This window comes from Micropterus salmoides, unplaced genomic scaffold (genome assembly GCF_014851395.1).
Source record: "Micropterus salmoides isolate LMB-PRFRI ecotype aquatic unplaced genomic scaffold, ASM1485139v1 Ms_hic_scaffold_14, whole genome shotgun sequence".
Lineage (NCBI taxonomy): Eukaryota > Metazoa > Chordata > Actinopteri > Centrarchiformes > Centrarchidae > Micropterus > Micropterus salmoides.
Window position 1 is genome coordinate 24,906,781 of NW_024040485.1, and position 23,406 is coordinate 24,930,186.

The window sequence follows — 23,406 nt, forward strand, 5'->3', positions numbered from 1 at the left end:
AATAAGCCTATAAAACACAATTCAATGTTAAAGACAAAACCAGTAAGCTCATGCAAACATCTCACATAGTTTCATTTTATTTAAACAGTTTGAGGCCCAAATAGATAAAATGACCCAATAAGCCACTGAAAAAGCAAAGATTAAAGTCCAGAAATGGGTACAAATTTGTGTAGAGGAACTTTGTTTGTTCTTCTTTCATCTCTCATTAATAATCTCAGACCCCTCAGAATCATTGTGAAACATCTGTGACAGGAATCCACTGGCCAGAATACTCATCTCTATATAAAGTAGGTTCCACCTCAACCAGCTAAAACAGTAAAAAGAAACTTATGCATTGATGCATCAGTATTAACACTGTTATATATAATAATCTCTGTCACAGTGACATTTTTTGCAGAATCAGTATGTTTACTTTGATTTTTTAAGTAGCTGACATGTTGCTATAATACCTGTGCACTTTTTTACAGTTTTTAATGCTTGAATTTTACTTGGAATTGAGTATTTCTACACTTGCATTGGTTGTTTTGCTTAATGATCTGAGTACTTCCTCCACCATAGCTATAAAATGTAGCTAAATAACACTTATGAGTGCACAGCCATATGAGCCCCTTGAATAAATGTGTAGGAACAGATACTTACACACAGAGCACAAGGGGTCACTAAAGGGTTTGATGAGGATGAAAATGATGTGAATCCTGAGACAACTTAGGTTGTTTCTTTAATTTGTCACCCATCTGGTGCATTACAATTAAACATGACAACAAATCCCTAAAATTGCCAGCCAAAAAGTTGAGGCAACATCTCTGTGACACTGTCTCAACAGTCTTTGCTGTTAATATAGATTAAGGCCATCGGCTTCACTCCACTGTCACTTAACAAGTCTAATAAAATACACAGACCAGAAGACAATCAGACCATATAGAAGACCATATACAGTAGACATTCAGTTGAAGTGTGAAGTCACATGCAATAAAAATCAGTCCCTCTCAGTTGCTCCTAGATATGGAGCTGGTCATAGCTGACACACTGCCCTCAGATAAGATAATGCTACTGTATGTGCTCAGAGAATGATGCATGGCACACATACTGTACTGTATGTGTGTGAAGTGTTTGCGACAAACTGTGGAGAACAAAGAGTTGTAAAGCTCATAAATCATCAAAAACATCAGTGTGGGACTGAAGACTGAAATATATTTCTGCTCACTCTAGAAGTTTTGCAAATGGACACAGCAAGTGAAAAACATGCAGCGTGTGTGTCTGTTTGTCTCTGGTCAGATGGTTGATCTGTCATCATGTGCTCATGCGTCAGTGTGCACAGTTTGAAGAAACACTTACTTCCAACCATAAGGAATACATGTTACTGATGAACTAGTCCTTGTTTCCCATGCACTGACTCCTCCAAAGGCAGCATGTGCTTTGCCTTGTGTATTACTGGTCTGGCTTTACAGTCAGTGGGTGACTCGCTGAGGCTTATGAAAGTTTTGATGGATGTCAGAATAACCCTCCTCTGGGATGGAAGTCAAATGTTTGGTTGTTTGAGTTCTGCTGGATGAATCTTGTGGAGCTGAATGTCTACTGTATAAAGGTCTGAACCAGTAATGTCCCTAATCTCAGGTGTTGATTCAGATCATTTTCATCTTCATCAAACCTTGTGATCTGTATGGAAGTAGATGTTCCTCTAGATTTATTCAGGTTTTGTCTTTTAATTTGTCACCTGTCCATAAATCCTCAAGGGGCTCATATTGCTGTGGTGCTCACTAGTGTTATTTATTTACATTTTATAGCTGTGGTGGAGGAAGTACTCAGATCTTTAAGAAAAAGTACCTATGCAACAGTATAGAAAAACTAAATTCCAAGTAAAAATCCTGCATTTAAAACAAAACAAAAGTATATGCGTATTATCAGCAAGTACTGGCTCTGCAAAAAAGTGTCCACTGTGATAGATATTATAACAGTATATATGACATGACTGTTTATTCTGATGCATCAGTGCATACGTTTAATTTTACTGTTTAATTCCATAACAAATTAATTTGTTGGCCATGCCAGAAAGTATTAGTATCTCAGTCAAAATAACTGTGCCACTTAGGTGTTATAATAGCAAACATTTGACTCCACCAATGTTTACCGCTCTCTCACGCCAGTTGGCAGTGGTGTTTTATTGCCAGTGTCTCAAAATTAAGAACACGTTTCTCATAAACCCTCTGTCATAAAGATGATCTTTGCTTCAAAAGAGGATAAACATGTTTACATTTTCTATTTGTCATCCTTCTCTGCTCGAAAGTGTAGAAGCTTTTAGGTCAGTTTGCACTTCTGGATCAGCCACAACTTCCTGCTTTGTGCCATAAAGCAACTGTATAACATCTTCTATGACAAACAAAATGAAATATGGTGCCAGTCAGAGGCTGCGAGGGTCTCATTTACTGTAATTAAAGCATTAATTGCTCAAAATGATTGTGGGAAATTACTTATTGTTGATTATTGCATAAATCCTTGCCTTTAACACATAAGCTGAAACATAACTCCAACCTGTGGGGTTCATTGAGAACGCCCCAGATATTTTAATGCCGTTAATGACGGTAATTACGAAGGTGCATCAAACTCATTAAACTGAAAAGAAGATCAGAGTGAAATGATCTTCCCAGCAGGGAAACTAAAAGCAATGTAAGTGTGAGCGCATAGTGTGTGTGTTTGATGTAATGCCTGTTGAGAATAGGAATACTATTTAGAAAAGGAATACTATTTCCTTTTGTCAAGCTTGCATTCACAAAAATGACATCTTTTCCGGAACTTAATTAAAACAGCTCTGTTTTGGTTTGTTGAAAGCAGTTTTTTGGTATTATCTCGTGGGTGCTGGAAATGTTTCATAAACCATTTGAACGTAGGATTTTCTCAATCGTGTCATCCATCATTTAGACTGAAAATATACAGTGAAACTACACATTTTCGAGTGGCCTTTTATTGTGGCCAACCTAAGGCACACCTGTGCAATACCCAAGCTGTCTGATCAGCATCTTGATGTGCTACACCTGTGAGGTGGATGGATTATCTCGGCAAAGGAGAAGTGCTCACTAACACAGATTTTGACAGATTTGTGAACAATAGTTGAGAAATAGTGCACATAGAGAAAGTCTTAGATCTTTGAGTTCAGCTCATGATGAATGGGAGCAAAAACAAAAGAGTTGCCTTTATAATTTTGTTCAGTGTACTTGACAATTAGACCTTATATTTTCAAGGTTACAAAGTCCCCTTATTTCAAGAGCTTCTGACGTGCAAAGCATATATGCATCCATCCATAACCATGCATTATTATTGGATAACAACATCTATAGCTCCCACACTGTCTTAAATACATTAAATACAATGGGGAAATAGCACAGAAAAATAGTTGGGCATAAACATCCAGGCCGGCTGCTGTGAAGCAGCGTGTCTTTTGTCTGCTCTCACTCATCAGTGAGAGGAAGGGCCAAAGGGTGCGTCTTTGAAACAAAGAGAATTTAAAGCTGTAGAGTCAGAAAGGAGGATTCAGGGGCATTTTTTGCTTTTGAACAACAATAAGAACAACAACCAATTCATTAGCCAAAGATGAGGTTGCCAGACTTTTCATTTTGTTTCATTTTAATTTATAGCTCTGTTTTACATCAGTCCATTTGAGAAGCGTCTGTAAGATGCTCCATCAAGGTTGTAAGCGTTTGAATGAAAATTGTTCCAACAATGAGAAAACTGACGTCATTATTTTGAGCTGAATGCAATCTTGCTTTCACTGATCAGTCAAGGACAGACATACTGAAGAGGAATGAAGCAAGATCTCAATGGATGAGCATTAAGGGGCAAAAGCAGCTCTAAATCAAGGCATTCTTTAGTTAAATGTTTTCTCTTTTCTTATCTAGGCATTGGCCGTTGAATTAAACTGTGTTACAGTGGTGTCAGAGATGCCCCTGAAGATTCACTGCTGTTTATGGAATTGAACGAACCAACAGAGGAATATATATCCAGTATTTCCAGCAGTGCAGATACATTTTTTAAATTTCAGTAACTCTTTTCACAGCCTGGAGAAACAAAAAGGCTCTGAAAACAACAAGTGACGATAGCATCCAAATGACAGGAGAAAATATGACCAGGCTTTTAAAACAGGTGTGCATTCATAGTCAAACGCTGATTGCCAAGAGAACATAGTACGCAGACAGAAAGAGAGAGAGAGAGAGAGAGAGAGACAGAGACAGAGAAAAAGGAAGCTGGCAAAGTCTGTGACACTTTACTTTATGATGCATGGATGTATTACGTTGGTCAGGGCTGGCAACTTTCAGTCAAACATAACAAGAGGATTAGCTGCTTTACAGGTGAGTGTACTTAGGTGATCTGGACCTAGGTCTGTGAGGTCATTAGATGATTAACACAACACACAAGAAGAAAAACATCACTCTGCTATACAAATCATTTTTATAATTTGTGACTTGTGTCTTATTGTAAAATGCTGGATAGGAATACTGGAAAAGTTATTATAATAAAATATTTAGAGAAGGTTTAAAGAGAAAATCCTCCTTGGTTGAACTGCTCAAACCTCATACTGTCAAGTAAAGGGTAGCTGTAAGGACTACATTATTCAGATTGGCAACATTAATCAATATCACACCATGATAACAAGCTGTAAATATACATTGGCATTAAGTCAAAAAGACATTAAAGTGTTTGTCTTCTCAGAGAGCCAGGGCTGAGGGCAGGAATTATACATTAGTATTTAGATGCTTTACTTAAATAAAAGTGGCACCACTACTAATAAAATAATAATAATAAATCAAAATATTTCTCAAATTGAGATAATTATCAGAAAGTATCAAAAGTAAAAATAATCAATATGCAGAGTGGATCATGTCAGTGTTATTGTCAAAGTGGTGCAAACCATTTAACCATTTATTTTACAGTGTGGTAGATTTATCATTGATAATGCAATATATTTTATAAAGTCATCACATATTTTGTATGTAAAATCTTAGAGCACCTGTACACCCACACAGTCGATCATTTCACTCATGTTGACTGTGTGGGTGTGTACAAACTTTGCTTGACTGATACCCCTTCTGTTGATTTTGTTGTACCTGTTAAGGTGGTAGAACTCACCATCAAATAAACGTAGCAGAGTAGAAGTATAAAGTAGTATAACATAGAAATACTCAAGTGAAGTACAAATACCTCAAAATTGTACTAAAGTACTTACTTGCATTCCACCACTGTGCTTTTGACCCATTAATTCAAAGCAAGCAAGATGTGAATAGTTCAATTGAAGTGCAATTTTTCCCTCTCATATTGTTGGATTGGAATAATTTTAGAAGCCCAAAGGGATAAAACTACGATTTCTAAAGGATTAGATTTTGTATTTTTCCCCCTATTTCCTACCCCAGTAATCATATGGCAACCCCTTACGGGAGTTGTTGTCCTACTGGTTTATATGTTGAGACATTGCATGACATGTTTCAGGGTCTTCCTTCCTCAGTTTATAGATATTTTGGTTTAACTACTGAGAACTATGACATCTGAAACTAAAATTAACTGGATGCAAACATTTACATGACAGATGGAAGTAAAATTACAAATTACAATTATCGACATACTTTATTTAAATAACATTTTTTAGGTATTTTACTTGTCAGATTAAAAAATGTCATCACTTTATAAAGGACCGTGGACTTTAACTGGGTATTTTTATAATGTTGCTCTGCTATGTTGAGTAAATTATTTGGCAAAGTTTTCTCGCACTGAATGTTGGATTACTGACTAAGAGCAAATATAGACTTCAGCCTGCTGAAGCCAAAAAGGACAAAACGCTCCACTTAACGCAGGTTATACACATTGCTTAGGATGGCACTAAACATTAAAATGAACCGTGTTTCATAAAGAGTAGTATGCGTGCAAAAAAAACTAATACCTGTTTCAACCGGACACTGCTGGCACCTGGTGGTCACAGCACTCATAAGAAAAATAGTACTTGTTTCCTATTGGCTGGTGAAACATGACGAAACGTGGGCAAACAAGGAAATGAACCTCGCGCACTGGAAGCTTTTGTTTTCGATTTATGTGATCTAATTGTACCTGTGTGACAGTTTTACCTGGTAAGTTTTGTTGAAGTTATCTGTCCTTTATGTAAGTATTCTTAAAAAAACATACGACGTAACGTTACTTCTGCACTTTACTTTCACTTGTGTTGACTGTAGCGTTATGTTGTGTATGCACGTCTGTTCCTAGATCCAGATATGGGTGACTTTTCTGTGAACCCGCTGGTTTTGATTGGTGTCGGGTCCGGCTTTGCCTTCTCTGGTCTTTTCTACCATTTATACCAAGAAAAGACAAAAGAGTTGAAAAAGCTGAAGGCAAGTGGGCTAAATCATAGTTTGAGCCACGTTAAAGTATTAATGCAGCTCTAGTTTCATGATTTAAAAATACATATCTGATTTTTTTTTTTTTTATTCATTGAAGGAAATACCCATATTCAAGCCTGATCAACATTTGGTGAGAGTACTGAAAGCTTCTCCCCACAAGCGACTTCAGTATGTTGCTGTAGAAGGTACAAACTAGAATTAATCTTTTTTGTAAATGCAGTTTTGAATGGGTTCAGTCCAGAGGAATTACCTTCATATCTGTTTCAAGGTCTGGTCCAGGCAGATGGGGAGCCTCTGCCCAGCCAGTTTGTCCCTCGTTGCTTTGGCGTGATTCAGAAGACAGCAGTGGAGGAGCACTGGAAATACTGGAACTCCCTCAGCAATACATGGTACATTAAACTACAGACTAAAATGTCTCTTTACCAATCTACTAGCCTGTTAGTAACAGTTTGATGACTTTTCCAGGAATTCTCGGAAAGTGAACAGAAAAGAAACCCAAAACTCAGTGCCTTTCAGTCTGGTCAGCCCCGGAGCCTACATCACCGACTTGTACGTGAAGGTTCAAAACCCTCTGGAGGCCTCTGGGTGCTACTTGGAGAGGGTTTATTTCAAAGTGAGACATGCTGAGGAGAGCTTGGGGAACATAGTGATGCAGGGCCTCAGCGGGGAGAAACCTGTGGCGATGGAGGAGAGCGAGGAGCTGCTGCGGGTGGGGAGCACCCTCACTGGTTTTGGTGAGGTGGTGCTGGAGGGGGGGCAGGTGATGAGGCTGCAGGCCCCGCAGGATGGCCGCAAGTATATCCTGGTACCCACTGACCACAGGAGCTTCTTGGACAGGCATGAGAGATCAGCCAGCATGTGGAAGATGCTGACTGCTCTTTCTGGCATCACAGGGGCTTCTCTTCTAGCCTGTGTCGTTTACGGCTTGGTGGGAAAAAAGGATGACCGATCAAAGTAGGCTTGAAGACGTGGAGATACAAGTGTCACTGTTCTTAGGTGTCACAGTACTGCCTCAGGTGTTGGACCTTACATTCCAAAGTGCCATCCTGATGCTAAGATAATTCACTTGCATGTTTAGATTTGCTTCATTGCTGACCGGTATTTCCTTGTCCTGTTGCAACATGCATCAGAGCCTACAACTATGGTGGCCATGAGAGACAAAACACGTCGACATTGGACAAAACATAGTAGAAAAATAGAAAGCAGATCATTTTAGAAAACGCATTTACAAAACTGAAACCCAATAAAACTGAAACATGACATTTGACAAAATCAAAAAGGTAACTATTCTTGTTTGTAATTAGACATAACCCAAGTCAATTATGTATTAAATTGTTGTAGTATGGTAGTTTAGTCTGATAAGGACAATTATTAGTTCCTTAAGCCTAAAGAGTCTACTCAGGGAGATGAAACAACTTAAGTCCACATAGGTCTAACAGTCAAGCTATGAAAAGTATACATTTGATTGAAACCTGATCATGTAGCCTCTAAGCTAAGAAGCATATGACAAGCAATCAAACTCAGAAGAGTGTGGAATTATTGCAAGATATTGGACTTTATAAGATGTATTCACTTTAGAATAAAAACATTCAAAGCTACTTTATCAAGGGAACATTTTATTTTTGTTGGTTTCATTTTACATAAACGTTTAAGGAGTTATGTGACGTCAAGCACTGAATCAGTCGTTTATTTTTCTCAACCTCTTACTTTCACTTTTGATTTCAAGATTGTAACTGTGATTTAAGTGTTATTTCATCAGGGCCAGTCCAGGTTTCTAGTCATCATGGAATTAAAATTATATTTTAAGGTGATTTGAACTGAATCAATTTAGCAGATAATCTTCTACCTCTTAGATAATTATGTCTTTGATGTATTTTTGCTGACCTGCAGTGTTCAGATTATAGTGAAGCAATATTAAAGTCTTTTAAATCAGCTTTGAAACCTTGTTGCAGCAAGTGTATCTTGAATGAGACATTTTGTGTTGCTGACAAAGTGAGACAGATGATAAACATTTCCAAGCAGTCCGAGGGTCTTTCTTGTTTATTTGGACATACATTCATCGCACACAGCCCTTACATGACGTGGCACTATGTGAAAAAATGTATATCAGCTTGAACTGTAGAGAGAAGGTCCCGATGGATACTGGTGGCAGAAAGCTGCTGTAGAGATAAAAGCAACAGTCTGGATTCCTTTATTCACGTAACAGGTTCTTAATTTTTACAGTCATCTTTGTCCTTCCTCAAGTGCTCCTCACTATTCCCCTTCTTCCTCTGAAGACTCCTCAGCCTCCTCCAACCACTGGATGAATTTCTGAAGCTGTTGGAGAAAAACATACATCAGAACAGGGTTGTGTGAGAAATCTGCCATTCTGAAACTCCATGATAGTTTCTGGTGGACAGGTGAGAAGTGAAACATGCATGGTGAGTTGAACTACTGCAGTTAGAATTTATTTCAAGGACAGTTCAACAATGCTCATAGGTGTGGAAAATAATAAACACAGTTATAATATTATATAGTATCATGGATCTGAATTATTAGTGAAATTCCTTATGTAAAGAATTTAACATTAGCAATGAATTACCTTGGTGAAACATGCCACATAAATAAACTTGCCATAAGCAATGCAGTTTCCTCTGAGCATTCAATGAAAGGATGAATAATAAGCCCAACTGTGTTTATTGAATTCTTTACCATCTACTGGTATTTTACACAATCTCAGTGCTATCCATACTGAAATGTTTTACTTAGTTTTGCTGGCACCAGTAACATATTACTGTTTTGTTCTTACATAGGTGTCTTACCACATCAATCTGAACTTCAACACTTTATTGTATAATTGTGAAATGATCTAATAAAGCCTTGTGTTGTGGGTGTACTGTACCTACCCCCTGGTTCTTGCGGAGCTGTCTGCTCTTGTCGGTGGTGGCTCCCTGGGAGAACCAGCGCAGTATCACCTCCTCCTCTAGGATCTCCAGCTGGTACATGTTCATGAGGACCTGGAGGGAAAAACACAAACAGCATCTTCAGCACCAGGCTTCAACAGACCCAACATCTTCTCTTGTAAAGTGAGTTCAACCTTTATAAGATTAGCAGATTAGTGAGTGTACATAATAGGACCCTGACCTTGACCATAGCAGCCCAGTGACTCTCCTGCTCCAGGAAGTGTTCCTCAAAGGCAGACAGACAATCTAGATGGTCCTGTGCTCTCTTCACATAGTTCTTAAACACTGGCGCCCAATTCTTTAATAACTGAGAGGAAGACAAAGACAGGATATTTATTTTTATGATGTCTACACTTACATGAAGGTGCTGTAAAAAACAAATGAAAAACAAAACATACTTACAGGTAAGAGCAGAGCAACGTATTGTGATGGGGTAATCTGTGGGCCCTGCTGCTGGAAAGGGTACTCCAGCACCACTCTGGTTAAAATCTGCATCACCTCCTTCAGACTGATATTGTAGGCATACCTGAAGAGAAAGAGTGTCAAACTGAATGTGCACTTTGACAGAGAGGCAAAGAACTGCAGGCGATTTAATGTTCCTCCTTACTTGAGAGAGTTGATCTCAAGTACAAGATTGTCACAGCTGATGTTTTCCTCCAAACCTCTCTGCAGAGTGCCCAGCACCTCCATCTGGAAGACTACACATGAACAGACCAAAGAAGAATTGGAGTCAGAAAGGGGGACATATATAACCATACACATATCTAATTTTCTAATAATCTTTACTAATAATTGTCTTTTTTTTTTAAGTAAATGTTGATTTCCAGAGGAAACTTTATTGCTTATTTGTTTATTATGGGAAACTTTTTTCTTCATATATGATGAATGTTGCCTGTCAACACATGTTCAATTGTCCTGATGTGCAATGACTTAAAGACTTAAGGCAAAGGCACCTTAACTGTTTTCACTATAATTAGTACTAAATTACATCATTATTTGCAGGAAACCTCCTTGGAGATTATTAGGAATTTGTGGTGAAGGTTGTGAATTGTAACCAGTGGCTCACGGTGCATTCATGTGCTACTCAGATGGTCCCATTTGACAAGTTTTGAAGTCGTTCTTCCGACTTCAGTGTGTGTTCATGTGCTCTTAAGTCAGAATGTGGAATCAACATGGACGCTACTACAAATATGTATTGGATTAGTATAATCAGAACGTATAAACAACACACAGACATCTAGTCCACTCTACATGGACAGCAAACTAACCGTTATAATCATATTACAAGTTACATGTTGCAAAATATGTATATGCAATACGTCATTTTGCACGAAAGTTCTGAAAACTTCTTTATGTCCTATGTCCACTTTATTTCTCTCTTTTTGCAATGAAGATTTAAGGTGGAAAAAAAGATTCTGATTATTCCAACACCACATGAATGCACCCCTGCCTTTCCAAGCACGCAGGAGAAGTTACGCTGGCCGACACACTCTGTCTACTCTTGTACTAAATAATATGTTTGGTCTTTCATTTGTCCAAATTTCTCTTCTTTTCTTACTTCTAATAAACCAGACGTCTACCACTAACGTTACTTTTTCTTCTTCCTCGTACGTATTCAACGTAGTGACGAAACGCACTACGTAGAGACGTTTCTCTGTTTTGGGCTACTGCAGAAACATGACGGCTCAACTTGGCGACATCCATGTAAGAGGACCCGCGGGGTGTGTAGATACAAATGGCTCATTCTAAGGTAATAAAAACATAACGGTTCATTATGTGAGGTCTTTATACAGCACTGAAAACATAGTTATGGATATTATATTGCATTTCTGGCAATTGATCCTCAGAAATATTACACACTGAACCTTTAAAAGTGGGGTGAAAATACAGGGAACAAAAGAAGATTAATGCAAATGTAACAGCTTTGGTGCTCTGGTACTGACATTTTTCTGTGCGCACAAAATGATTATTTTAGGGGAAATAAAGTTAACTACACAAAACGTTTCATGAAAAATGACATTCTGATTTATTTATATTTTCTAAAAGGTTTAAACAGCTACTGCCCAGAGTCACTATTTTATGCGTGTATATGAGTGTGTGAAACAGGGCTTACAACTGACTCAGGAAAATTGAGCTGAGCTCCATATTGTGATATTTTATAAACAATTAGAATATTAATAAAGTTGCAGTCTATTAGTGATTAATACATTTCATCTTGTTATGAAATGTTTTTGCTAAAGTTGAGCTCATTGAGAGAGTAATTCAATTAATCTGGGGATAACTATCATCACTGGTTTTGCTGTTGTTTTTTTTGTCTCTTTGGTCAGTAGGGGGCAGTCATACAGTTCCACAGACAGGTGAAATGAACAACTCCCACCTTTAACATCATCCATCTCGGGGGAGGGGATCATTGGGTCTTCAGGACCATCAGGCTCACTGTCCTCACTTTCACTCTCAGGGTCAGGGTTCAAAACCAAACCTGTTGCACAAGGAACAAAAGCCAGGCTGCTGGGACATGGACTACAGCGTCATGGGAAATGCCAGTTTCACTGACTCTGTGATGAACTTTACAAGCCAGCCAAGCTGCTATCCTACCCCAGAGACACTGCAACAGCTCTTCGTCCTCTGTGTTATCCAGACTGCTGGCCTTCCAGATGTATCCTTTCCCCTCTGCTCCTACCTCTACTGGGTTAAATACTGGAGGACAGAAGAAACCAAAACTCATTACAAAGAAACATTTAAGCATTTGGTTCATTCATGTATAACGTCAGTTCATAGTGAATACACACCTTTCAGTTTGGTTTTGTCTTTACTGTGACCAACCTCGGCATCGTCACTCAGGAATTCATCATCATCTTCCTCCTCCTCCTCATCCGGATGGTGCATGGACACCACAGTGCCCTCGGGTAGAGAGATGTTTGGCCCAATCACCACCTTAAAAACAGTTCCCAGCAAATAACTTGATGAGACAGAAAAAGTCATAGATTTCACCAAATGTTTGCCAGTGCCATTGAATCCTCTTGGCACACAGAAGGCGCTGGATAATTATAATTTTTCAAAAAAGACAAAATTAAAGCCACTGTCCAAAAAAGCAGGACTCTTCTAAGCCTAAAACTACTAAAAGTGTAACATTACTTTCTACACATCACAGTCCTCAAACTCTGTTCTGTTTGCTCTTGAATGAACTTTCCCAAGATGTAAAGTTCTCCAGTGCAGCATTAACATAGTTTGCAAATTCACAAACATTACATTTGATTTATCAACAGTTTAAAGAGGGTTTACGTGTGCTGGCAGATATAAAGTTGTAGTTAAAACATTTTAAACTGATTTAATGTCTGAATGTGTTGATATTTAGCAGATTTTGAAACAATGTAAAAATGTAAATAAGTTGAATTGTTTTCAAATAATAATTCTTTGCTTGATTGATTGGGTTGTAGAGCTGGGCAACAAAACAATAATGCTAATTGCGCTACATTTTTCCTCAATAACAGTATAACAAATGTTTCGATTCCATTAATTTGAGTAAAGAACAAATTGGCATATATGTTCTATTAAGATATTTATTTTGTTATTTTACTCATGCATGTTTGTAGAAAAATTATTTTATAAAAAATTTATTTTGAATGTTCTACTTAAGATTTGTCAACTGATCCACTGTTTGGCAAGTGCTTGTCATGTCCTGACCATAAAGAAGAGTTTAAAACCACAATTAACCGTTTGATTCTGCTGACGTTTGAGGTGAAATTAGCTGAAATGTCAGTTTAAGTGGAAGCGGAAGAAACAATCAATTATTGCTCTTTGTAATATTATAAAGAGGACGGTCTAAACCTGCTCTACTGTATATGAAAAGTGCAATGAAATACCTAAATTGAAGTACGTGCATACAAAGTCTCTCACAAATCAGCTTTTAACTAATTACAATCCAGAATAGAATAGGCCCTGCGATGGACCTGTCCAGGGTGTACCCCGCCTTTCGCCCGATGTCAGCTGGGATTGGCTCTAGCCCCCCTGCGACCCTGTACGCAGGATAAGGGGTTGACGATGGCTGGATGGATGGATGGATAAATGAGGATAATGAATGCATTGCTTACATTATATGCCAGGACACACTGTTTATTCAGTGTCACGCCTTCTTTGACCACAGCCTTGTCGCAGACCACAGACTGGCTGATCACCACGTTGCTGGCAATGTGAACATTACTCCAGATGTAGGCATGGTCGAGGTTTACATTGTCGCCTGTTACAATAGAAAAGGGGACTGTTAACACCACTTTGAGTACATACTTATATAAAAACTCCTACTTTCAAACACATACAAATTAGCACTTTCAGGGAGCTCACCTATGGTGCAGTTGTTACCGATGACACTGTTAGAAATGTAACAGTTGGCGCCGATGCTAGTGTCACAGCCAATGAGAACATTCTCCTCCATCTGGCTGCCGTGGCCCAGGCTGACTCCGGACCCTCTGTAGACGTTGTGGCGAGAATACGTACAGCTCCGTCCCTTCTGGTCGATGAAGTTGGCCTCGGGTGTGAGCGGGTAGACCCACCGCCGCACGAGGTCCGACGACACCGAATCATACATGAGAAGGTTGGATACTCGGACACCGTAACCATCCTTGGTGACGTGCATGTGTATCTGGTTGCCTAGAATCTAAACAGAAATAAAATAAAACAATGGCTTAGGTTGCACTAAATGGCATTCATGGTCCTAATTTCAATAAAAATAACAATGGCTGCATAGCGGAGTACCTCTTCATTGACCAACATCCCTCTGACAAAGTCATTCCTAGTTTGGTAGTCAAAATTGTCAGTGAAGAGCTCAGCAACCTGAAAAATGAGAACAAATCTTTGTGACCCCAATCAGTTCTGTTGAGTTCAGAAGTTCTTCTCTCTGTTTAGTAACTAACCTGCGGGGAGCAGATACTGATATGACAGTCCAGGAGGTCGTGTCGGATTTCAAACTCATCACTTCCGCTGTGAAAAATGTTCTGTGAAACAAACAGAACAACTGCTCATTCCTCAACCCAAAAGCATGAGTGAGTTAAAGATGTGAGTTAATGTGAAACTCTTACCATGGGGAACTGTAGCCTCTTCAGCCCATGTGTCTTCTGGTAGTGTAAAATCCGCTGGCTCTTGCTGTCCATGGCAACAATAACATCATCTTCCTCACAGCGGGACTTGTGACCGGGAGATGATTCCTTGAAGATCATCGTCATCACGGAGATGTTCTTGTCCATCTTTCGACGTTGCCTGTGCAGAAGTGAAATGACACTGAGTTATTAGAGCAACCCAGCTCTGGGGCCATTTGTTCAAAAAGTTTTATCTGGATCAGGGTGATTCTTTTGTGCCAGTTTTTCAAAGCAACATTGTATTTGTTCACCCTGATCCCGATTAAAAGCTTTTCAAGATTACCAAATCTGTATTACCAGTGCTCTAAATGGGGCCTACATATCACAAAGCGTGGAGTCACTTTACGTCACTTTTGTTTTAACAGACAAAAAAAAGCACAACACAAACAAGTCCTTCCATTTTTTATTTATTTAAACAGTCGGACTCCTCATTTGACCCACAACAAGTAAATAAAAATATTTTATATAAATAAATGTTTTAAGTTAAAATTAAATACATTATTTTTGTTTGATACTGACAGTTGTTTGGGAGATGATTTTATGGGGACAAAATACTTACGTACTGAAAGGTAATGTTTATCTACTATGTTACATTAAAGTTTAAACATATCAAGTGCAAATAAATAAACGAATCAATACTACATGATGCAAATGTAGTATCATTTGAACAATTTTAAAACTTTATTACAATTTCTTCCTAAAATCCACCCTGAATCCAACCTTCTGCTGGGATCAGGACAACAACACATATTGAAGGTTTAATCCAGATCAACTCATTTTCAAGATTTGATCCAATCCAATAGCCGAAATCTGATCAGATTACTTCTGAACAATCCAGTACTGGGCATCACTAATATTATCATGTCTCCTGCCTATATAAAGATTAAATTAGATTATCTCTTACCTGTGCTCCTGCAGTGCCTGACTGATGTCAATATTCGATACCACATCTCCATAAACCAACACGAAGTCTGAGCGCACAAGAGACTTTGCATCAACATCCCTGAGAACATCCCCTAGGGAGCGGTACAGATCCGAGGTGATGATGTGGACTGTGTTTGGAGAGGTGGGTCGACACCACTTCGACTTCCTGCCAGAGACACAGCCACAGGTGAACATCTTTCACTGAGACCAATATGCACAGATCATGTGGGTTATCACAGTGAAACTTACAGCAAGTGTTCCTTGATTTTACTGGCCATCCAGCAGCAGAAGACAAATGTTTCCTGCACCCCAGTGGAAGTGAGGAACTCCAGGGTGTAGTCGATCATGGCAACATTACCCAGCGGCAGCAAAGCCTGTCAACAATGACAATGTGGCAGGTGGCGTTAGTGAAGTGTGCAGCCTCGTGGCGGAAACAGAAAAACAAGCCCCCGAGCATCGTTAAACAACACCCACAGCTCAATCAACGGCTTCAAGCGACATGTTTATCTATGATCACATGTTTACATCAGCGTCAGCGCAGCCCTGACACTGTTTACAGCACGGACAGTGCTTAGCTACCATTAGCGGTTCAGTTAGCTTAGCTTGCTGCCTACCCTCGGCTGGTCTTTGGTCACCGGGAAAAACCTCCGGTTGAAGCTGTCAGCGATTAAAACAGCCTGCAGCGGCTGCTCCTCTTCCTCCTGCTCACTTACACCTTTTCTACCTGAAAAGCCAGAGCCCGAACGACTCTGTTTCCCCCCTTTACCGGCCATGTTAGATTAAAAAAAATGCTAACAAACTCTGCTACGGTGGCTGCGGTGGGACAATCTTCTTTTCGTGACTGTAGTCAGGGGCGTCACTTTGTGGTGAAAAGTGCTGGGGACATCTGACATGAAACGTTATGATGTATGCTATAAATGAAAAGATATTTTAACACTATTTGGAAAAAAATATTCAAGGCTGAAATATATGTGGGTGTTAAATGTTCATGTATTTAGCATCACTTAATTTCTTGCATTCTGGAGAAATGTTCTGCACCAATTATGGTGGAAATATATTTATTTATATGAAGGGAAAAACAAGATTCACGTGGCAGGAAGGCGTTAAAGATACAGAATATAATACAGTTATCAGCAGCTTTTTACTTCTTTTGGACATTTGTTTCTTCTATTTTTACATTGCATGTTTTATTATAGTGCAAATAAACCTTTCCCAAAACATTGTTATTTGTTCTCTAACATTTTTTCTTGCAAGCAATTATTCATAAATACTTAACAAATGCTTTCAAAAAAGTGACCAAATCAGCCATTTTAAAAAAGTCCAGTGTAAATGACACCTGTGCTTGTAGTGCAACCATGTGTTCGCACGTCGGGTCTAGGACTCAGAGTGCATTTGTTGACCTTGTATTATTCCATTGATCTATAACAAAGCTATGAGTGTATACAATGCTTTAATTTTTCACTGGACTTTTTTAATTACAAAAATGTATTAAATCCATCTACAAACAGGGCCATAGCCACGTTTTGAGGTCGCGCCACAAACTTAAGAACACATACTTTGCAAACTCCACACAGAAAGGCAACTGGGATTTGAACCCACGCTGTGAGGTGACTGTGCTAACCACTGTACTACCATGCCACCCCTACTATTCATATTATATATGTTAATTGTTTAAAAATATTGTCAATGAATTTCATTGACTGGAGTAAAAGCTGCTTTCTTTGACCTGCCCCCCTTAACAATCACAACTATAATCCATCTTTTTAAAATCTTATTAGTACGTTTCTCACAATAAATGATATGTATTTTCTTAAATGAGACTTTCTTAATCTTGTCTGTAATATAGTACTTACCATAAATCTTCAAGGTTTATGCCTTTGTATTTAATTAAAAACAGCAGATGAGAAATGATGAGCAAAAGTTTTTGAGTTTGTCTTGACTGGAGTCATATTCACTACAAATGTTCAATTACAGCCAGCATACACAAAAGTCATATCTAAATAAAACATATTTGACAACCCAAGTTGAAAAACATGTTTAATCCATAGTTATAGTTAAAACCTACATAAAAGATTCTCCATGACATATTTTTCAAGGATTACTTTATTGCAGAAAAACTCAGTTAATGAACATCTGAACCAACATGTTTAACTTTAACAGAGACAAAAACATCTGGCTCCTGCCGTCAGTTTGGACAAGAACCTTCATTCACTGTTCTGTTAAAGTTCAACAGTTTTTCCATTTTGTTCTCAGACACCTCAGATTGTAAAACACATTGCACTTCCAGAAAAAGAAAAACTACTGGTGGTGTTTGGTTATGTTCTTTGCATGCTCCAACACAGAGTCATAACGCAAGGTTTTAGATGTCCAGGAAGCTGGAATTCCCTCAAATCCAATCTGTGAGAATTAAAAGAGCACATTTTATAAATTATCAGACATAAACTACTGCCATAACATTAGACATAAACTACTAATGTAAGATTACCACAAAGTCATACCTGAGCCCCCAGACAGGCTCCAATGAAGGATCCTCTGCTACAGGTGCATCCCCCACAGCTCATGGTTTCTCGAACAGCCTGCTCAAAGTTCTTGGCTGTCAGGACTCCATGCAGCGCTGCTTGGAAAGCACCTGGCAACCCTGAAAGAATATCAGCACCAGGTGTGAATGACATAAAGGAAATTAACTTGTTGTCTCAATATAGGTCTTTTAAATAACATCTATGTAAGTTACAGTTAGTAATTGATTATTGATCTTTGCTCATTAAAAGTATGACTTAGTGATGAGAGAGGTTAAAACGAGCTTCAGGACGATACCTCATGTGTTTGGAAACACATTGGGGATTAGCTCCTGAGGAGTCTTTGATAAATTCTCCTTCACCTGATGAATGTGCCCTGCAATTAATTGGAAAAAAAGACCATAGTCACTCAAATGAAATAAACATCTGTAAAAATGTACAGTTACATAAATGTATCTTTAGAATGAGTCACAGTCTGTTCAAATTAATACAAACATAGGAACTACTCAGTATCTTAAACTAGCACAAAATGAGGAACGGTAAACCCTTTAATCCCATGACTTAGTCCCATGACTTTGGTGCAGTGAAGCAACAATGCTGCAGGGCTCACATACCAATAACTGCTTTGTCCAGATCCTGGGGCTGCTTTCTGTTCGGGTCACTGAGCTGATCAAGCACCGAGTCCAAGGCTTTTGGATCAGGACCGTTCAGGATGAAATGCTCCAGGAACCTGGGAAATAAGTGTCCATGTACAACTCATTATTTATTTCAATTTTAGTTTGGCCCCTATCTGCACTTGGTTTCTTTCTGTATACGTGTTTATACATAAATAGCATTAGTTAATTTAACCATTATATCTGCTTCTCTGGCAAATTTAAATTTTTATGTTGATTTTTCAAATTGACATATATGGAAAACTTACTGACCTTGCAGCCACCAGAGTCTCTGCCACACATGCATCATTGTTCTGGGTGACACGGACTGCCTGCTCAACCTTTTCGAGCATGTCAGGTTTTCCTGCATAAAAAGCCACTATAGGAGCCAGTTTGGCTATTCCATCAATCTGACAGTCGATCTCACAGCCTGGGGCAAATACAACACATTAATTAGAGCTGCTTCTCTTAGTTATTTGTAAAGAAATTACTGCAGATGCACCTGTCTCCTCTTTGCCTGCATCCACATTCTTCAGAAAGCCCTTCAAACTTGCATGTCGCCATGGTCCCTCGATGGGCAGCTGAGGTCTTGGCCCTGGTATACACAAGGACAAACAAAACATCATCAGTATTCTCATCTGACTAAGTCAAAAGAGGTGAATTCATTCTTCAGCAACAACATAAAAGGTTAGCGTTTCTTACCTCCCCTCTCTCTGTAAGGATCGTTGACAGGCGTGTCATAGTCTGATCCAGGCCCAAAGAATTTCAGTGTGCGCTGCTTCAGATCGTCAACATTTAGACCTGGTAAAAAAAATACATTTACATATGTGAAGCATGTAGTTGATGAGATATAAACCTTCATCTTATATCCTCGCAGAACCCAGGGGGTCTAATTTTGGAATATTTCAGGTGTGGTGAGGATGTGGAGCTTATCATCCTGCTATTGAGTCATCAGTAAAGTCTAATTATTGTGTCAACAATGCCGGGATGTGCGCACCTAACCACGTTTTTGTTCTAATGGCATGAAATTGAGGCTTTATTTTCTTCAGATGTAAAAGTTTAAAGAGTCCATGAGGCGGTCTATTGGGTACCTCCACATTCAGACAAGGACTCCAGCAGGACAAACGCCTGGTCTCCGTAGCAGCTCTGCAGGCCCGTCTGCCTCCTGTAGAAAGGGTTGGCCGACTCAGAGCGGAACTCAGGGTTTGGATCCTGAGCCAGAATCCCCTGCAGCTTCTGGAGGTCGTACACCCAGTGGAGGGGCTGCGCTGTAGGGGACGAATCATCAAGTCAGTTTTATTCTGAACCAGAAGTCCCATGAAATTAAGTGGACTAGCCGAGTACACAGTTCCCTCCAAAAGTATTGAAACGGTAAGGCAAATTCCTTTGTTTTTGTTGTTCACTGAAGACATTTGGGTTTAAGATCAAAAGATGAGTATGAGACAAGAGTTCAGAATTTCAGCTTTTATTTCCTGGTATTCACATCTGGATGTGTTAAACAACTTAGGACATACCACCATTTGTTTGAACCCACCCATTTTTCAAGTGAGCAAAAGTACTGGAACATGTGACTGGCAGATGTTTCTTGTTGCCCAGGTGTTGCCTTTTAGGTTGATTGTCCAAACATTAAATAGTTCTGCATGACTAGTCTAAGTTTTCATCCTTCAAACCTATAAAGACTGCATATCCTGTTAAAGAGGAAAAATCAATAGGAAGACCAGAGAGCTGTCTATGGGAGAAAAGCAAGCTGAGAAAAGAAGGAAAATCGACCAGAGCCACTGGACAAACATTGGACATAGCAAGCACAACAGTTTGGATACTACTGGTGTACTGAGTAACAGACATCAAACAGGTCAGCCAAGGAAAACAACAGTAGTTGATGACAGAAATATCGTGAGAGCTGTGAAGAAAACCCCCAAAACATCAGTAAGTGACATCAGCAACAACCTCCACAGTGCAGGGGTGAAGGTATCACAATCCACTGTTGGAAGAAGACTCAGAGCAGATCACTGTTATTACCTGCTGCATCTGCCACGGCTGATCCTACGACGGCTCCTATTGCTCTGTTGGCCAGAACTGCAGCCATCTGTAAAAGTATTATTGGGATTTAGGAGAAGGGTTATTATTTTTTAACTAAAAAAATACATTATTGTTATTAGAGCTGAAACTGTCGATTAATCAATCAACAGAAAATGTATTTGCAGCAATTTTCATAATCAATCAAAATCGTTTAGGTCAGAAACACCAAACAGCCTGTTGTTCCAGCTTGTCCAGTGTGAGGATGTGATGCTGATCTCTGATTTATATCAGCGTGAACTGAATATTTTCAGGTTGGGGACTTAAGACATTTGCAGCTTTGAGCTCCAGGAAATTGTGACAGGAGTTGTTCATTATTCTAAAAGTCATCAACTAATCGAAACAGATTATTTGTTTACAGATTATTTTTCTAACAATTTTTTTTTTTTTTACTAACTATTCTGACTCAGGTGTGACAGACAGTCCAGTGAGTCATTAGGTGATGTTTAACTGGAAATAGAGCAGTTTGATTTTATCTGCACTCACTTTACCTATAGCCTCTGACAGGCTGTGTGCTGCTTGAAAACAAATTGATAAATAAATGAATAGATATTAGCTCGATGTGCGGCATCTAGCTTCAGTGACGTTACTGTATGACTTGCATACAGCATTATTTACCCCTCTATTATTTTGACTACAACAATGGCCTGTGCTGAGTAAGTTAACATAGCAAATAACGCTAACGTTAGTTTTTAACACTGTTGACTGCTAACGTAAGCTAGTTATGGAGCGTATAGGCTAAACATTGAGAAGCCTTACCTTAAACTCCGTTTAATGTATACGTACAAACTGAAACCCAGCTCGTACTGCACTGTGTTTGAACCTTTACATACAGTCTATGGTTTTAACACTCGGCACCTATTTCGACTGTACTCATTATGAAATGTTTTAGCTCTTTAGCACCGCCCACATTGAAGCAACAATATAACCCCGCCCACCTGAGATCACCTTTGAACCTGAACAGACTGACCACCATGAAGGATTTTATGGACATTGTTAGAGATTACGACTCTGGCAATGGAATACATTCATGTCCTTAAATACAATATATAATATTAATACAATAACGTTGTATTAATATGGTGATTTTAATAGGCTACATATAGGCTATCAAACAACAAAAATCCTGACAAACTGACAATGAAACAAATGTGCAGTGTTTAGGATCACACCCTAGTATTATTTTCAGTAGTCTTATTAAATTTTCTAAAACATTTACAGCATCTAAGCCATATGAGTCAAATTCAAGGCCCGCAAAAGCTTAAAACATTCATGATTGTCCCAAAATAAAAGTCTATGCTGCTTTAAAGCATACATGAACAATAAACTACATCTCCCACAATGCATGTTGATTTTGTGACCTGCGAAGTGACGGCATCCCGCCACAAGATTGCGGTGTTTCCAGAACCGCTTAAATGTTTTGTTTTTTTAAGGACAAGTGCAAATGAGAAATGTATACAAACAATCCCAAAATGTCCAAAATTTATGCAGATGGAAGGCCATTTCTTGAACGATGGGAAAGTGAACACGTTTGTGCTTCAAGGAGAAAAGGCCTACGTTTTTTGTGTTATGAGCATGAGGCAGTGTCTGTGATGAAGGAGTAGGCTACAACATACGTCGGCATTTTTGCAGGTAATAAAACCATCTGTCTCAATAGTTGGATGGATGCCCTCTGCAAGGCTGTGTGCAGCCGTTTGTTTAATCAAATGCCACATCTGTTGTTTTACCATAGTTCTCCCCTCTCGTCTGAGTAAAAGTGAAAAGTTAGTGTAATAGTTTGATGATATTTGTCTTTGTTGTGTAGGCCTACTTGAAAAGTAGCCTACATAATGTTATAATAACAAAGAAATGTGCTTGCTTATAGCATCTGATGGGTTAAATGTCCTTAACTTCAGAAGGATAAATAATCAAATAAAGAGATTTTACAATATGTTAAGGAATTTTTTTATGCAGTGAAGTATGTTTAAATAGTCCTACGCCCTTTGAGCGTACCATAATGCTTATGTGGCCCTTAGTGAAAATGAGTTTGACACCCCTGATCTAAGCTGATTATAACATCACTTAGCCTATGGTTCTAAGACCCGGGGTAACTGGTTCAGGTTTTGGTCATAGTTTAGATTAGAGAGCGTCATCTACTGAGCAGGAGAGGTAACTGCTGCAAACATGATAAGTGAAATGAAATTAGAGTTCCTCCCCTGGACAAACCATCCCATAGAGCCTCTCCCAATACTGTATACACTGTATGCACCAATATGTGTGGATTCTTGATAGCAACAGTTTTTTTTATAGGACTAACAAATGAGCTATAAAGAAAATAGGACCATTTAGATTTTTTCCCAGCAAATAGGGGAATAGTTTATTTTCACTATTATTCCATCTATAAGTAACAAAGACGTAATGTATGCTTACATTGGTCATAGGTTTCATACACTTTTTGTAAATAAAACATCTAAAAGCAAAAATCCTCAGATCAGATGGGGGACCTTAGGACAAAATCTTATCAAATGGGGGTCCGTGGTCTAATTTGTGTCAGTTTAGGGGTCCTTGATGTGAAAAAGTTTGAGAACCACCGCATTAAGGCATGTATTCAAGAGGATGGACTTGGAGGCTAATGTTTGGTGAACTGAGGAGAATGAGAGAATGAGACACAAATGCTCCATGTAGGTGAGGTGAATAATGATGAATAATCGCGGCGGGGCTGGAGCCAATCCCAGCAGACTTTGGGCGAAAGGCGGGGTACACCCTGGACAGGTCTCCAGTCCATCGCAGGACCACACATAGACACACAA

The 23,406-nt window shown here is 38.9% G+C and overlaps 3 protein-coding genes across 4 annotated transcripts; 1 reads left to right on the plus strand and 2 right to left on the minus strand.

Annotated features, from left to right (window-relative positions):
• Positions 1-4,215: 4,215 nt before the first annotated feature.
• Positions 4,216-8,395, plus strand: LOC119902489 (mitochondrial ubiquitin ligase activator of nfkb 1-A). Of its 2 annotated transcripts, none has more exons than XM_038718711.1 (5): positions 4,216-4,340; positions 6,241-6,365; positions 6,472-6,559; positions 6,643-6,763; positions 6,840-8,395. In XM_038718711.1, exons 1-5 carry the CDS (start codon positions 4,274-4,276, stop codon positions 7,330-7,332), a joined length of 894 nt encoding a protein of 297 aa, XP_038574639.1. In that variant the 5' UTR covers positions 4,216-4,273; the 3' UTR covers positions 7,333-8,395. The 2 variants fall into 2 exon arrangements, with proteins under 2 accessions (XP_038574639.1, XP_038574640.1); XM_038718712.1 differs by lacking the exon at positions 4,216-4,340 and adding an exon at positions 5,988-6,107.
• A 3-nt stretch (positions 8,396-8,398) lies between these two features.
• On the minus strand, positions 8,399-16,169 carry eif2b5 (eukaryotic translation initiation factor 2B, subunit 5 epsilon). The gene is made up of 16 exons (XM_038718708.1): positions 15,987-16,169; positions 15,622-15,746; positions 15,353-15,538; positions 14,392-14,569; positions 14,227-14,307; positions 14,069-14,146; positions 13,658-13,970; positions 13,408-13,553; positions 12,106-12,250; positions 11,912-12,013; positions 11,694-11,795; positions 9,924-10,014; positions 9,719-9,842; positions 9,498-9,623; positions 9,260-9,370; positions 8,399-8,690 (listed from the first exon to the last, which is right to left on the minus strand). The coding sequence occupies exons 1-16, from the start codon at positions 16,143-16,145 to the stop codon at positions 8,628-8,630; spliced, it is 2,130 nt and encodes a 709-aa protein (XP_038574636.1). The 5' UTR covers positions 16,146-16,169; the 3' UTR covers positions 8,399-8,627.
• A 1,288-nt stretch (positions 16,170-17,457) lies between these two features.
• LOC119902488 (crystallin J1A-like) lies at positions 17,458-21,531 on the minus strand. The gene is made up of 10 exons (XM_038718710.1): positions 21,377-21,531; positions 20,561-20,627; positions 19,633-19,809; positions 19,244-19,342; positions 19,044-19,136; positions 18,815-18,971; positions 18,503-18,618; positions 18,187-18,264; positions 17,871-18,010; positions 17,458-17,769 (listed from the first exon to the last, which is right to left on the minus strand). The coding sequence occupies exons 2-10, from the start codon at positions 20,625-20,627 to the stop codon at positions 17,671-17,673; spliced, it is 1,026 nt and encodes a 341-aa protein (XP_038574638.1). The 5' UTR covers positions 21,377-21,531; the 3' UTR covers positions 17,458-17,670.
• Positions 21,532-23,406: the final 1,875 nt, after the last annotated feature.